This window comes from Cyclopterus lumpus, chromosome 25 (assembly GCF_009769545.1).
Source record: "Cyclopterus lumpus isolate fCycLum1 chromosome 25, fCycLum1.pri, whole genome shotgun sequence".
NCBI classification, from domain to species: Eukaryota; Metazoa; Chordata; class Actinopteri; order Perciformes; family Cyclopteridae; genus Cyclopterus; species Cyclopterus lumpus.
In genome coordinates, this window is record NC_046990.1 from 11,492,572 (window position 1) to 11,507,083 (window position 14,512).

At 47.9% G+C, this 14,512-nt stretch overlaps 1 protein-coding gene across 1 annotated transcript in view; it reads left to right on the forward strand.

The window, feature by feature from the left end:
• syngap1b (synaptic Ras GTPase activating protein 1b) overlaps window positions 1-14,512 on the forward strand; it is a 108,576-nt gene that overhangs the window by 17,428 nt on the left and 76,636 nt on the right. The window contains exon 3 of the mRNA XM_034528793.1: window positions 9,619-10,004. Within this exon, the coding sequence (XP_034384684.1) occupies window positions 9,619-10,004 (386 nt within the window). The remainder of the gene's footprint in view (window positions 1-9,618; window positions 10,005-14,512) is intronic.

Consider the following 14,512-nt stretch of genomic DNA (forward strand, 5'->3'; position numbering starts at 1 on the left):
CCGTCGGTGACACGCCGTCGTCTGTGACACGCCGTCGTCTGTGACACGCCGTCGTCTGTGACACGCCGTCTGTGACACGCCGTCTGTGACACGCCGTCTGTGACACGCCGTCTGTGACACGCCGTCTGTGACACGCCGTCACCGACACGCCGTCGGTGACACGCCGTCGGTGACACGCCGTCGGTGACACGCCGTCTGTGACACGCCGTCTGTGACACGCCGTCTGTGACACGCCGTCGTCTGTGACACGCCGTCTGTGACACGCCGTCGGTGACACGCCGTCGGTGACACGCCGTCGGTGACACGCCGTCGGTGACACGCCGTCGGTGACACGCCGTCTGTGACACGCCGTCTGTGACACGCCGTCGGTGACACGCCGTCTGTGACACGCCGTCTGTGACACGCCGTCGGTGACACGCCGTCGGTGACACGCCGTCGTCTGTGACACGCCGTCTGTGACACGCCGTCTGTGACACGCCGTCGTCTGTGACACGCCGTCTGTGACACGCCGTCTGTGACACGCCGTCTGTGACACGCCGTCTGTGACACGCCGTCTGTGACACGCCGTCGGTGACACGCCGTCGGTGACACGCCGTCGGTGACACGCCGTCGGTGACACGCCGTCTGTGACACGCCGTCTGTGACACGCCGTCTGTGACACGCCGTCTGTGACACGCCGTCTGTGACACGCCGTCTGTGACACGCCGTCGGTGACACGCCGTCGGTGACACGCCGTCGGTGACACGCCGTCGGTGACACGCCGTCGGTGACACGCCGTCTGTGACACGCCGTCTGTGACACGCCGTCGTCTGTGACACGCCGTCTGTGACACGCCGTCTGTGACACGCCGTCTGTGACACGCCGTCGGTGACACGCCGTCGGTGACACGCCGTCGGTGACACGCCGTCGGTGACACGCCGTCGGTGACACGCCGTCTGTGACACGCCGTCTGTGACACGCCGTCTGTGACACGCCGTCGGTGACACGCCGTCGTCTGTGACACGCCGTCTGTGACACGCCGTCGGTGACACGCCGTCGGTGACACGCCGTCGTCTGTGACACGCCGTCTGTGACACGCCGTCGGTGACACGCCGTCTGTGACACGCCGTCGGTGACACGCCGTCTGTGACACGCCGTCTGTGACACGCCGTCTGTAACACGCCGTCGTCTGTGACACGCCGTCTGTGACACGCCGCCGTCTGTGACACGCCGTCTGTGACACGCCGTCGGTGACACGCCGTAGGAACTCGTTCATTCCAGCGCACTCCGGCCTCCGCGGCGCTTTAGCGATGGATCACTTTGACGTACATTTGGTCCCTTTTGATGTGTTTGACAATGTTGCGGAGCGTGGATTACTTACATGCATCCTCGGTGCCAATTTACGCTCACGGTGTGCGTGTGCGTGTGTGTGTGTGTGTGTGTGTGTGTGTGTGTGTGTGTATATAGTTAGAGATGGAAAGAGAAAAAGAGAGGGGGGAGGGACAGAAACGGAGCGTGAGAGGGAGGTACAAGTCAGTATTTCATGGATGGCTGTGTTGCTATGGGAACAAGATGTGGGCTCCCTATTCCCAAAAAAGTGTCCTCCTTCCTTCCTTCCCTCTTTCCCTCTCTCATCGCTTCATTTCTCTCTTCTTCTTCTTCTTCACGGCGTCCACAGCGTCGACACCTCTCTCCACCCTTTCCCCTTGATTACATCCCACCACATGCCTCCCTCTCTCTCTCTCTCTCTCTCTCGCTCTCTCAATCTCTCACCCTCTCCTCTGTCATCCATCCTTTCCCCGCCCACTCATTCACCTCTCTCTCTCTCTCTCTCTCTCCCACTCTGCTGCCCATTCTCCTCCTCCCCTCTTCCCTGTTTTCCCTCTCCGTCTCTCTGTTTGCATCCCTCTCCCTGTCTCTCTGATCCCTCTGTCTCTTTAACACTCACTTATATTCTATTCTTTTCTCGGTTGTCATGGCAATAGGCTGGGGGCGTGAGGGAGCGAGCGCGAGCGAGCGAGCGGGAGTGGGTGTTTCGGAAGTGACATCTCTTGGGCAGTAACCTTGTTTCCTGTGTGGTGGAGTTGGGGGCGGATTCAAGGCGCTAGCAGCGCAGCAACAGTGACGCCGCGTGGACGCTTTGGGTGAGCAATGGGGAACCCGGGACGCGCCGCGTGAGGGCTGGGTGAATGATCTGATAGGTGAGGATACTCTCTCTCCCACTGTCTCTCTGCCACACACACACACACACACACACACACACACACACACACACACACACACTCCTCCTGTGTGCACATTGGACTCAAGTGGACTCATTGTAGGAGATGAAATTAAATAAATAAATGGATCAAAGCTTTTGCCTGTAGTAGTTTGACTTTATGGGCAGTTTTCTTTTTATTTATTGCTCTCACACAGCACCGCACTTACAGTTGGACACACACACACACACACACACACACACACACACACACACACACACACACACACACACACACACACACACACAGACCACATACATGTATTTGTATTGTAGCAGCTGGTGAGGGATTAGGAGGTGATTTTGGACTTGCAGCTTTTCGAGTAGCCCTGGAGAAAGCGCTCCGAAGGGGAGTGTAGTGTTGAGGGAAGGTAGATATAGTACTGAAGATAAGGTGCTGATGGGAGGTGGGTGTCCCTGCGTATAGGGGATGCATACACAGAGGGGTACGCTGCGGCTCTAATGTACAATATATTTAGGTAGTAGTCGTTAAAGCTGCATTCATTAATTGTTTTAAAACTTTCAACCCGAACATGTTTTATAATGTTGCTAATGTGTGCTTTGCCTGATCATTCAAGTCCGATATCAATTCGTCTTTGAGCTTCCATTCATGTCATTTAGCTCTGAGCTGGAAGTTTACAGTTGGTTTATTGCTGTAGTAACAGGTTGTTAAGGTCCAAAATGAACGTGTCAAGGTCCACATAAAAAAAAAAAGTAAAGAAAAGCGATCATTAAAGCCACATTAAGTAATCAGCTGTAACTGCAGCAACACGGACACAATTAGTTTGTCGCCTCCTCCGACTCCTCCAGTAACCCCCTGAGTGATGGTAGCCTGTAATTGGCACAAATAAAGCCACATTTTCACAATGGAGATACCTAATTAAAGCAGAGCGGTGGAGAGGTAGCGTCATGGTGCAACATGCCGTGAACAATTGGTCGTTGGTTGTGTAGCTCGTACTTCTTTTGAGCTATTTGAGGAGGAGTCGTGGTGAGCTCTTTAAATTGCTCAGTCTGGGTATTGAGTTTCGGAAGCCAGAGGTCTCGCCACCCTGTGAGGTAATCATAGAGTAATTGGTATTGATCAACTAGCCTACCAACCCCCCGCAGATATATTAAGGTAATTTTGTGCTATGGAGCAGATAAATTATACTGATTGCCTTTTTAATGAAGCAAAGATTTGTGTGAATCCAGATTGTTGTCATTTATTGTGCTCGTGCCGGTCAGAACTGATGTCCGACTTTCTTGAGGCCGCGACAAATGTGCTTGTTCAGCGAAAAAAAGCTCTCTCACTCCTGTGACCCCCGTGACCCCTGTGACCCCGCTGCTGACACTCAACACGCCTCGCTTGACTTGCCGCTGACAGCGGCCCACTGCGCTGCACGTGTGCACCGCTATGACTCGCAGCTGGTCCAAGTGCCGCATCTATTCACGGTTTGATTTCCCAGCGTCGCAGTAATGACATGTGCACCGCGTGGCGCTGTCTTGCCTCGAAAGTTAAGAGGCTTGCAGGAGGACATCATCTGCCCCGGGCGGCACCGCGGATATTGCAATCTTTATTTTTAGAGCTGTTTTGGAGCTCAGCGATGTGTATAAATCAACATTAGGCCTGTCGGGTTCCAGTAATGACAACGTTGACTCGGGCTGACCAGTCATCCGATTGGTGCATGGGACTCTTCTTTGTAAACTGCGAGGGACGGCGGAAAAAAGGAAAAAGAGCCCGCGGAGAGAGAGAGCGAAGAAGGCGAGAGAGGAACAAAGAGAGAGAGAGCCGACCGCGGACAGTGAATGAAGGACAGCGTGAGGTGGAGGAAGACGAGCAGGGGAAAAAAAAGGGGCGTCTCAGCATTTCTGCTTGTGCCAAAGCGTTACTGTACGCCGCATGTGCAGCCCGTACGGTACGAACCGGGCAGACCGGAGAATCAGCCTGCTCATTGAAATTCTGTCCGCGACGCTTCACAGGCCCTTAATAGGCAGCCTCGGGGGTGCAGAGGTAGGCCTACAGTAGAGTAGTGCAGATTGGGCTGCGGATGACTCACGCTGCTATCCTCCAGTGAATATCTCAGCATCATGACTTTGCTCTGCACAGTAACAAAGTTTGGATTCAAGCTTCCTTTTTTATGGGCGGAGGGAGAGCGTGTCGCAAAGTGCTCGATGTCTCCGAAGCCCCGCGATGATGACCTGCGGCGTACTCGGCAGCGGTCACATCTCCCCCCTTTTTACGGCGTTCAGGCGACACGCATGTAGAAGGAGCTGAGCCACCGCTCACCATGATGGTGCCCTCTTCATGATGAAACATGTGGAGATGCCGGAACACTTGGTTTCATGCAAGCTGCAACACTTTCTTTCTCTTTTTTTTTACCGTTTCCCATCAAATATTGTTGCCATGCAGCCTTTTGAAGATAACATTTGCAAACAACCCGCTGTGCAACACAACGACTCAGAGCATATTAATAGAGTGTAAAGCCGTGTACCTTTTTTAAAATGCTTTTTCAGCTGTTTATCCGGGATCGTGACAAAAGTTGCAATGAGGCGCCTCCTTTCCATTCAGGATCTTTACAATTCATCTCACAACACTCCACAATATGCATTCCCCGAATGTCGTGTGACGATCCTGGCTTTCACCAGCTAGATGTGCAAGCTATAGAGGATCACATGAGTAATGCATTTTAATCATCAAATAAAATAAATCAGCCAGCGTTGCTTTTGTTTAGAGACACCTTCATGTTTATCTCCATTCGTTCACGTAGAAAAGGTCAAACTGGACCCTCACATCAAATACTGTGGGTTTGTAAATTGGTGAGAACCGAGAGAGAAAACGTGGGATTATTGCTGCAAGATTATCAATGAGTCAATTATTCAGCGACTGCTTTGATAATTAACTCATTCTTAAAGTTACTTTTTAGGTCAAAATGCCTTTTGGGTGGTACCGTTGGTCTATCACCGTGTTACCTATTTATCAATAATAGAAATAATCTTCACGTGCAGAAAACCCAGAACGTGTTCTGCAGGAGAGAAGAAGAAAAAACCTGAATTACCTTGGAAGAAGAAAGCTGTCAATCATTCCAGATTCTGTCATCCGACATGCAGAGTTTAGAGTTTCTGATTAAGGGTCCTTAAAGGGACACTTCACCCCCAAATCATGGACATTTAGAAATGTATTTATCTAGAATCTAGATTCATAAACAGCACTACAGGTAAGAGGAAAACAATATATATATATTTTATGTCTTCCCCAGTGAGAGGACCACACATGTGACCACATGTCCTCGATCAATGTAGGAAACATAACCAACTCTCCGTGCTTCACTTCTTTCTTGAATCGTCCACATTAATTAGCTGTGCCTGGTGAGGAGCTCATCTATATTTCAGCGGCTTGATTCATAATTCAAACGGGAACTTGCAAGATCAACAATTAGACGATTGCCTGTTGTGCTTCTCCGGCTGCAGAACCTGAGCGGTGATGATGCGGTAAAATAATCAGTTATGACACGCCGGGTAGAGCGTTGCATTGTGGGCCACAGGTGACTGTTTCTTCTTTTCAGTCAGTCGCCTCGTCGAATGCAGAGAGGCTGTGTGTGTGTGTGTGTGTGTGTGTGTGTGTGTGTGTGGTTGTATGAAAATGTGTGTTCATTGACGCATGAGGGGTGAGCCACTGGGGGAACATTGATTTGACCGACGCACACATGTGACTTCTTTCTAAATCACAGACTTCTTATTGTTTTTACTGTTTAAGATCACAAGTGAGTTCAGGACTCTGTCGCTCGTGATGCTAGTGGAGTGGTGATGTGCCTTATAGGGAGATATCGTCATCTTTTATTTTGAATGTTAAGTTTCTAAAAGAGCCTCGAGACGTTCTGCCGTCTCTCGCTTCAAGGAAAAGAAGAACAAATGTCCGGCGCTCAAAGAGAGAGAGAACAAATGAGGAGACTTAAGAGGAGAAAGAAAGCAAGCAAGGTCAATATTAGAACAACCGATGCACCATTTAGATTTTTATCAAGTCACAGAGAAAGAAACTTGCAACCAGATAGTGTCACTGTGCCATGAATTAGATGTATTACTGATAAAAGCTTGGCTATATTGGCACGGGCTGGATTTATTACGCACCCGATGAGTTTCCTCAAGTTAAAACACAAGTTAAAGCAGCGCAATGAGGCCAGGAAAGTTGGAGCAGCAGAAGAAGAGAAGACTAAGTGCCTCATTTACCAAAGAGCTTCTTTTTTTAATACTTAGGATGAGATAAAACAGCTAGAAATCCATATTAATGTCTCAAATTCTGTGTGATCAATTTCTGAAATTATCCGAGGCACAAAGCCCTCAGATATAATAAAAAAATGTTCTCCACATATTTTTGATTGATCCTCAGAATTAAAGATACCGTCAAAGATAATTGTGTTCGCCCACCGAGGAGATCATAGTTCAGCCTGTCAGCAGGAGAACCGTCTGGTGGACCGCTTCAGGCCAACAAGGGGTTGGGTTCTAGTGGTGAGCTGGGGTTGGGTTCTAGTGGTGAGCTGGGGTTGGGTTCTGGTGGTGAGCTGGGGTTGGGTTCTAGTGGTGAGCTGGGGTTGGGTTCTAGTGGTGAGCTGGGGTTGGGTTCTAGTCGTGAGCTGGGGTTGGGTTCTAGTGGTGAGCTGGGGTTGGGTTCTAGTGGTGAGCTGGGGTTGGGTTCTGGTGGTGAGCTGGGGTTGGGTTCTAGTGGTGAGCTGGGGTTGGGTTCTAGTGGTGAGCTGGGGTTGGGTTCTAGTGGTGAGCTGGGGTTGGGTTCTGGTGGTGAGCTGGGGTTGGGTTCTGGTGGTGAGCTGGGGTTGGGTCCTGGTGGTGAGCTGGGGTTGGGTTCTAGTGGTGAGCCGGGGTTGGGTTCTGGTGGTGAGCCGGGGTTGGGTTCTGGTGGTGAGCTGGGGTTGGGTTCTGGTGGTGAGCTGGGGTTGGGTTCTAGTGGTGAGCTGGGGTTGGGTTCTAGTGGTGAGCTGGGGTTGGGTTCTGGTGGTGAGCTGGGGTTGGGTCCTGGTGGTGAGCTGGGGTTGGGTTCTAGTGGTGAGCCGGGGTTGGGTTCTGGTGGTGAGCTGGGGTTGGGTTCTAGTGGTGAGCTGGGGTTGGGTTCTAGTGGTGAGCTGGGGTTGGGTTCTAGTGGTGAGCTGGGGTTGGGTTCTAGTGGTGAGCTGGGGTTGGGTTCTAGTGGTGAGCTGGGGTTGGGTTCTGGTGGTGAGCTGGGGTTGGGTTCTGGTGGTGAGCTGGGGTTGGGTTCTAGTGGTGAGCTGGGGTTGGGTCCTGGTGGTGAGCTGGGGTTGGGTTCTGGTGGTGAGCTGGGGTTGGGTTCTAGTGGTGAGCTGGGGTTGGGTTCTAGTGGTGAGCTGGGGTTGGGTTCTAGTGGTGAGCTGGGGTTGGGTTCTGGTGGTGAGCTGGGGTTGGGTTCTAGTGGTGAGCCGGGGTTGGGTTCTGGTGGTGAGCCGGGGTTGGGTTCTGGTGGTGAGCTGGGGTTGGGTTCTGGTGGTGAGCTGGGGTTGGGTTCTAGTGGTGAGCTGGGGTTGGGTTCTAGTGGTGAGCTGGGGTTGGGTTCTAGTGGTGAGCTGGGGTTGGGTTCTGGTGGTGAGCTGGGGTTGGGTTCTGGTGGTGAGCTGGGGTTGGGTTCTGGTGGTGAGCTGGGGTTGGGTTCTAGTGGTGAGCTGGGGTTGGGTTCTGGTGGTGAGCTGGGGTTGGGTTCTAGTGGTGAGCTGGGGTTGGGTTCTGGTGGTGAGCTGGGGTTGGGTTCTGGTGGTGAGCTGGGGTTGGGTTCTAGTGGTGAGCTGGGGTTGGGTTCTGGTGGTGAGCTGGGGTTGGGTTCTAGTGGTGAGCTGGGGTTGGGTTCTAGTGGTGAGCTGGGGTTGGGTTCTGGTGGTGAGCTGGGGTTGGGTTCTAGTGGTGAGCTGGGGTTGGGTTCTAGTGGTGAGCTGGGGTTGGGTTCTAGTGGTGAGCTGGGGTTGGGTTCTAGTGGTGAGCTGGGGTTGGGTTCTAGTGGTGAGCTGGGGTTGGGTTCTAGTGGTGAGCTGGGGTTGGGTTCTAGTGGTGAGCTGGGGTTGGGTTCTAGTGGTGAGCTGGGGTTGGGTTCTAGTGGTGAGCTGGGGTTGGGTTCTAGTGGTGAGCTGGGGTTGGGTTCTAGTGGTGAGCTGGGGTTGGGTTCTAGTGGTGAGCTGGGGTTGGGTTCTAGTGGTGAGCTGGGGTTGGGTTCTAGTGGTGAGCTGGGGTTGGGTTCTAGTGGTGAGCTGGGGTTGGGTTCTAGTGGTGAGCTGGGGTTGGGTTCTAGTGGTGAGCTGGGGTTGGGTTCTAGTGGTGAGCTGGGGTTGGGTTCTAGTGGTGAGCTGGGGTTGGGTTCTAGTGGTGAGCTGGGGTTGGGTTCTAGTGGTGAGCTGGGGTTGGGTTCTAGTGGTGAGCTGGGGTTGGGTTCTAGTGGTGATCTGGGGTTGGGTTCTAGTGGTGAGCTGGGGTTGGGTTCTAGTGGTGAGCTGGGGTTGGGTTCTAGTGGTGAGCTGGGGTTGGGTTCTAGTGGTGAGCTGGGGTTGGGTTCTAGTGGTGAGCTGGGGTTGGGTTCTAGTGGTGAGCTGGGGTTGGGTTCTAGTGGTGAGCTGGGGTTGGGTTCTAGTGGTGAGCTGGGGTTGGGTTCTGGTGGTGAGCTGGGGTTGGGTTCTAGTGGTGAGCTGGGGTTGGGTTCTAGTGGTGAGCTGGGGTTGGGTCCATAGGAAGTAACTAGTGAACTAGTTTCAGGAGTTTTGACCTTTTTGTAACAACGTATATTTTATCTCGCTGTCTAGGAAAAGATCAATACCACTCTCTAGAATCAGTTAGCTTAGCTTAGCATGAAGACTGGAAACAGGTGGAAACGGCTAGCCTGGCTCTGTCCCAAGGTTTAAGAAATGGCCCAAAAGCACCGATATATATTTAGTTGGTTCTAAAAACCGAAATGAGGTTTTATGTGCTGGACAGACAGCCGGGTGAGTTGTTTCCAAGCCATGCTAAGCTAACTGTTAGCTGTAGATATGAGCGTGGCACCGATAATCTCATCTAAATCTGGTAAAGAATGCGAATGTGCACGTTTCTCTAAAAGTTTCACCAGTCCTTCGATGCGGATCCTTTTCTTTATTTAGTTAATGCCTCAGGTTAAGGCACACATTGTATATCATATATGAACAAGTGCTTCATGAATAAGAAGCAAGCCGTTATTATTATTATTATTATTATTATTATCAATAGAACACCTCAGAATCAGGTTCTGCTTCCTGCACGTCGTCCTGCAGAGTCTTATTATGACGTTATGAGGACGATGTGTCACAACATCACCGCTGATCCTAACTGACCTTCACTTTCCTCCCCCCCCCCTCCCCCATACCTCCTTCTCTCCTGTCTAGATGCAAGGTGTGCCGTCCCCCCCTCCTATCATCATCACCACCATCGCACCCCGGTCCAGTCCTTCCACGCTCCCTCCTACGACCGTCCCGCTCACGAACGTCCCACCTACGACCGTCCTTCCTGCGACCATCCCACCTTCGACCGCCCCCCCCTCAGCCGTCCTTCCTTCAGCCGTCCTTCCTTCAGCCGTCCTTCCTTCGACCGTCCTTCCTTCGACCGTCCTTCCTTCGACCGTCCTTCCTTCGACCGTCCTTCCTTCAAGCTTCCCTCACACGAGCGCCCCATCTACGAGCGCCCCTCACAGGAGCGTCCGCCCCAGGACCACCGGAACCCCCATCTCCGCGTGAACGCCGGAAACCCGATCTACATGTTGGACCAGGAGGAGGTATTTCACTCCACACACCCGGAACGCACCGAAACTGGTGATGCAATAGTTACAAAAAGGGTCAAAACTTATTTTATATATCACAAAAAGTTGTAAGTTCTTAAATTCTTCGGCAATAATTGAAGATTAAACAATCTTAATTGTAAAATTTGTAAGCAATATTTTAATCTCTCGTAATGACCGTTTAACTCATAATATACTGTAAACATACACAGGCCAATTAATATAATGACCTATGGAACATTCAGTTAAAGAACTTTGAGCTGCATTTCATGGATGCAATAAAGCAAAAGTGTATTATTATTATTATTATTATTATTGCCTGGTCCGTCGGAAATGTGAGCAGAATAGTCGTTGTTGAAAAATGAGGATTAAAACTTGTAGTACGAGTTAACGGAATGTACTAGATTTAAGCTTTAGGGATAAATAACAATAACACCATAAGGCAGTGTAGACTTATTAATGCAAAGTATATCAGCTATTCTTCCAAGAAGAAGGCTGGTAATATTCTTTAGTTGTCAACAAATACCATAAAAACACAAAAAGCAGCGTATTCAACACAAAAAGCAGCGTATATAACACAAAAAACAGCGTATTCAACACAAAAAGCAGCGTATATAACACAAAAAACAGCGTATTCAACACAAAAAGCAGCGTATATAACACAAAAAGCAGCGTATTCAACACAAAAAGCAGCGTATTCAACACAAAAAGCAGCGTATATAACATAAAAAGCAGCGTATTCAACACAAAAAGCAGCGTATTCAACATAAAAAGCAGCGTATTCAACACAAAAAGCAGCGTATTCAACACAAAAAGCAGCGTATATAACATAAAAAGCAGCGTATTCAACACAAAAAGCAGCGTATTCAACATAAAAAGCAGCGTATTCAACATAAAAAGCAGCGTATTCAACACAAAAAGCAGTGTATTCAACATAAAAAACAGCGTATTCAACACAAAAAGCAGCGTATTCAACATAAAAAGCAGCGTATTCAACACAAAAAGCAGCGTATATAACATAAAAAGCAGCGTATTCAACATAAAAAGCAGCGTATTCAACACAAAAAGCAGCGTATATAACATAAAAAGCAGCGTATTCAACACAAAAAGCAGCGTATTCAACACAAAAAGCAGCGTATTCAACATAAAAAGCAGCGTATTCAACACAAAAAGCAGCGTATTCAACACAAAAAGCAGCGTATATAACATAAAAAGCAGCGTATTCAACATAAAAAACAGCGTATTCAACACAAAAAGCAGCGTATTCAACATAAAAAGCAGCGTATTCAACACAAAAAGCAGCGTATATAACATAAAAAGCAGCGTATTCAACATAAAAAGCAGCGTATTCAACACAAAAAGCAGCGTATATAACATAAAAAGCAGCGTATTCAACACAAAAAGCAGCGTATTCAACACAAAAAGCAGCGTATTCAACATAAAAAGCAGCGTATTCAACACAAAAAGCAGCGTATTCAACACAAAAAGCAGCGTATTCAACATAAAAAGCAGCGTATTCAACACAAAAAGCAGCGTATTCAACACAAAAAGCAGCGTATATAACATAAAAAGCAGCGTATTCAACATAAAAAGCAGCGTATTCAACACAAAAAACAGCGTATTCAACATAAAAAGCAGTGTATTCAACAAAAAGCAGTGTATTCAACACAAAAAGCAGCGTATTCAACATAAAAAGCAGCGTATTCAACACAAAAAGAAGCGTATATAACATAAAAAGCAGCGTATATAACATAAAAAGCAGCGTATTCAACACAAAAAACAGCGTATTCAACACAAAAAGCAGTGTATTCAACAAAAAGCAGTGTATTCAACACAAAAAGCATCGTATATAACACAAAAAGCAGCGTATATAACATAAAAAGCAGCGTATTCAACACAAAAAACAGCGTATTCAACACAAAAAGCATCGTATATAACACAAAAAGCAGCGTATTCAACATAAAAAGCAGCGTATATAACATAAAAAACAGCGTATTCAACACAAAAAGCAGCGTATATAACATAAAAAGCAGCGTATTCAACATAAAAAGCAGCGTATATAACATAAAAAGCAGCGTATTCAACACAAAAAACAGCGTATTCAACACAAAAAGCAGTGTATTCAACAAAAAGCAGTGTATTCAACACAAAAAGCAGCGTATTCAACATAAAAAGCAGCGTATTCAACACAAAAAGCAGCGTATTCAACACAAAAAGCAGCGTATATAACATAAAAAGCAGCGTATTCAACACAAAAAGCAGCGTATTCAACATAAAAAGCAGCGTATTCAACATAAAAAGCAGCGTATTCAACACAAAAAGCAGTGTATTCAACATAAAAAACAGCGTATTCAACACAAAAAGCAGCGTATTCAACATAAAAAGCAGCGTATTCAACACAAAAAGCAGCGTATATAACATAAAAAGCAGCGTATTCAACATAAAAAGCAGCGTATTCAACACAAAAAGCAGCGTATATAACATAAAAAGCAGCGTATTCAACACAAAAAGCAGCGTATTCAACACAAAAAGCAGCGTATTCAACATAAAAAGCAGCGTATTCAACACAAAAAGCAGCGTATTCAACACAAAAAGCAGCGTATATAACATAAAAAGCAGCGTATTCAACATAAAAAGCAGCGTATTCAACACAAAAAACAGCGTATTCAACATAAAAAGCAGTGTATTCAACAAAAAGCAGTGTATTCAACACAAAAAGCAGCGTATTCAACATAAAAAGCAGCGTATATAACATAAAAAGCAGCGTATTCAACATAAAAAGCAGCGTATATAACATAAAAAGCAGCGTATTCAACACAATAAGCAGCGTATTCCTCTGGGCTATTGACTTACAATGTTGTCCAAAAGCTATTAAAAATACATCAGTGAGCCAAGCTGCTGCAATGGGTTACAGAGTACTTCATAACCAGCTCTGGGACTGTAATTTATTTTGAATCAATACCACATACACCTTCCCGGTGCCATAACAACTCACAGGAGCACCCAATGTGTATTAATCCGCAGCTGAAAATAGTCCCAAACACATGCGCTAGTCGCTCCTTCTTGAATAGCTAAATGTGACCGGCTGTTTTAGAACATTGCAATGCCTTTCTTTCTTTCTTTCATGAAACCATTTTCTTTCTTGAATCAATGCTGAGGTTCACAGCCAGGGCAGGAAGATGCTCTGGCTTATAGTTTTGAACCAACTTTATTCTGTTTGACAATACTGCACCATGCGGATGGACAAGTTAATGAGTAAAAACCAAGGATAGCAGGTTCAAAGTTCTTCAGGGTCAACCTTTCATAGTTTTATATAACTATTTGCTTACTTACAAGTTGAAGCTTGGCTTCCATGCAGCTGGATATATTCATCAGAGGAACGCTTCAGATGCTGTTAAACCACTTAAATACACTCAAGAGAGCTCCTTCAGTCATTTCTCTTCCGTGTTTCCCCAGTTGATTGTTTAGATGACTTGAAATGGCCACAGCACTGTGAGTGTTGATTCATTTGACTATTCTTTTGCTCCCAAGTTCGTGCACCCAAGTGCATCAGTCGCGAGTAAAATCTCACCTCGCTCTCTCGGCCAGGAGAGGGCGCTGTTCCTCAGCTTTTCTACACGGAATTACACGGTTAAGGGCGAGACTGCTGATTCATAACATTTATAACGCCACCATAAATGGACCAGAACCATGTCAAATCCAGATTAGACCATATACGCTGACGTATTGCAGGTTTCTAATGTGCTTTAAAGTCTATAAACTGTGGGACTTTATGGACGTGTGATGGGGTGGCTGCATGTCTGGGCCTTTTGGGGATGTGTTTCATCTTTTATTGAGTTATAAAGTCATCTGCCTCACCATTTGATGCATATTATTATTATTATTATTATTACACAGTATACGCAAAGCTTTGGATTTAAGCCCTGCACCGAGGTAGAATTCCTACGTCCAGCTATGCGGGCGAGACAATAGAGTAGTGGCTGGGCGTGTGCACGGGCGTGTGCACGGGCGTGTGCACGGGCGTGTGCACGGCTGCCAACTGCTCATCACCTGCTGATGGACTGCAGAGCCCCGTTCAATGAATCAGAGCCTCATCCCGCTCTAATTGTGCCAATAAGGCGGCAGCTGTGACTGGATGCTGACAGCCGTCACCTGGCGACCTTAAATATGCATGCCTGTCACTCACCTCATGCAGAGCGGGTGTCTCTCTCTCTCTCTCTCTCTCTCTCTCACCATTTCTTTCTTCCCATTTTGTTTTTAGAGGGCTTCAGCGGCTCGGCAAAGAAAGCAATCACACTGCACGTTTTCACAGCGGAGAGATGGAGAATCAGTTCCTCTCCTCCGTCGGTTCCGCTGCTTCCTGCACATTTTGATGTCGGCCTTTCGCCCTTGAGCTTCTCGGGCTGCTTATATGCTTGGCACCTAAGGTCAACATCAATGGTCCAATCCCCTGCTCTCTCTCTCTCTTTGTTTCTCTGCCCTCCATCGATCCTTTCACTACCTTC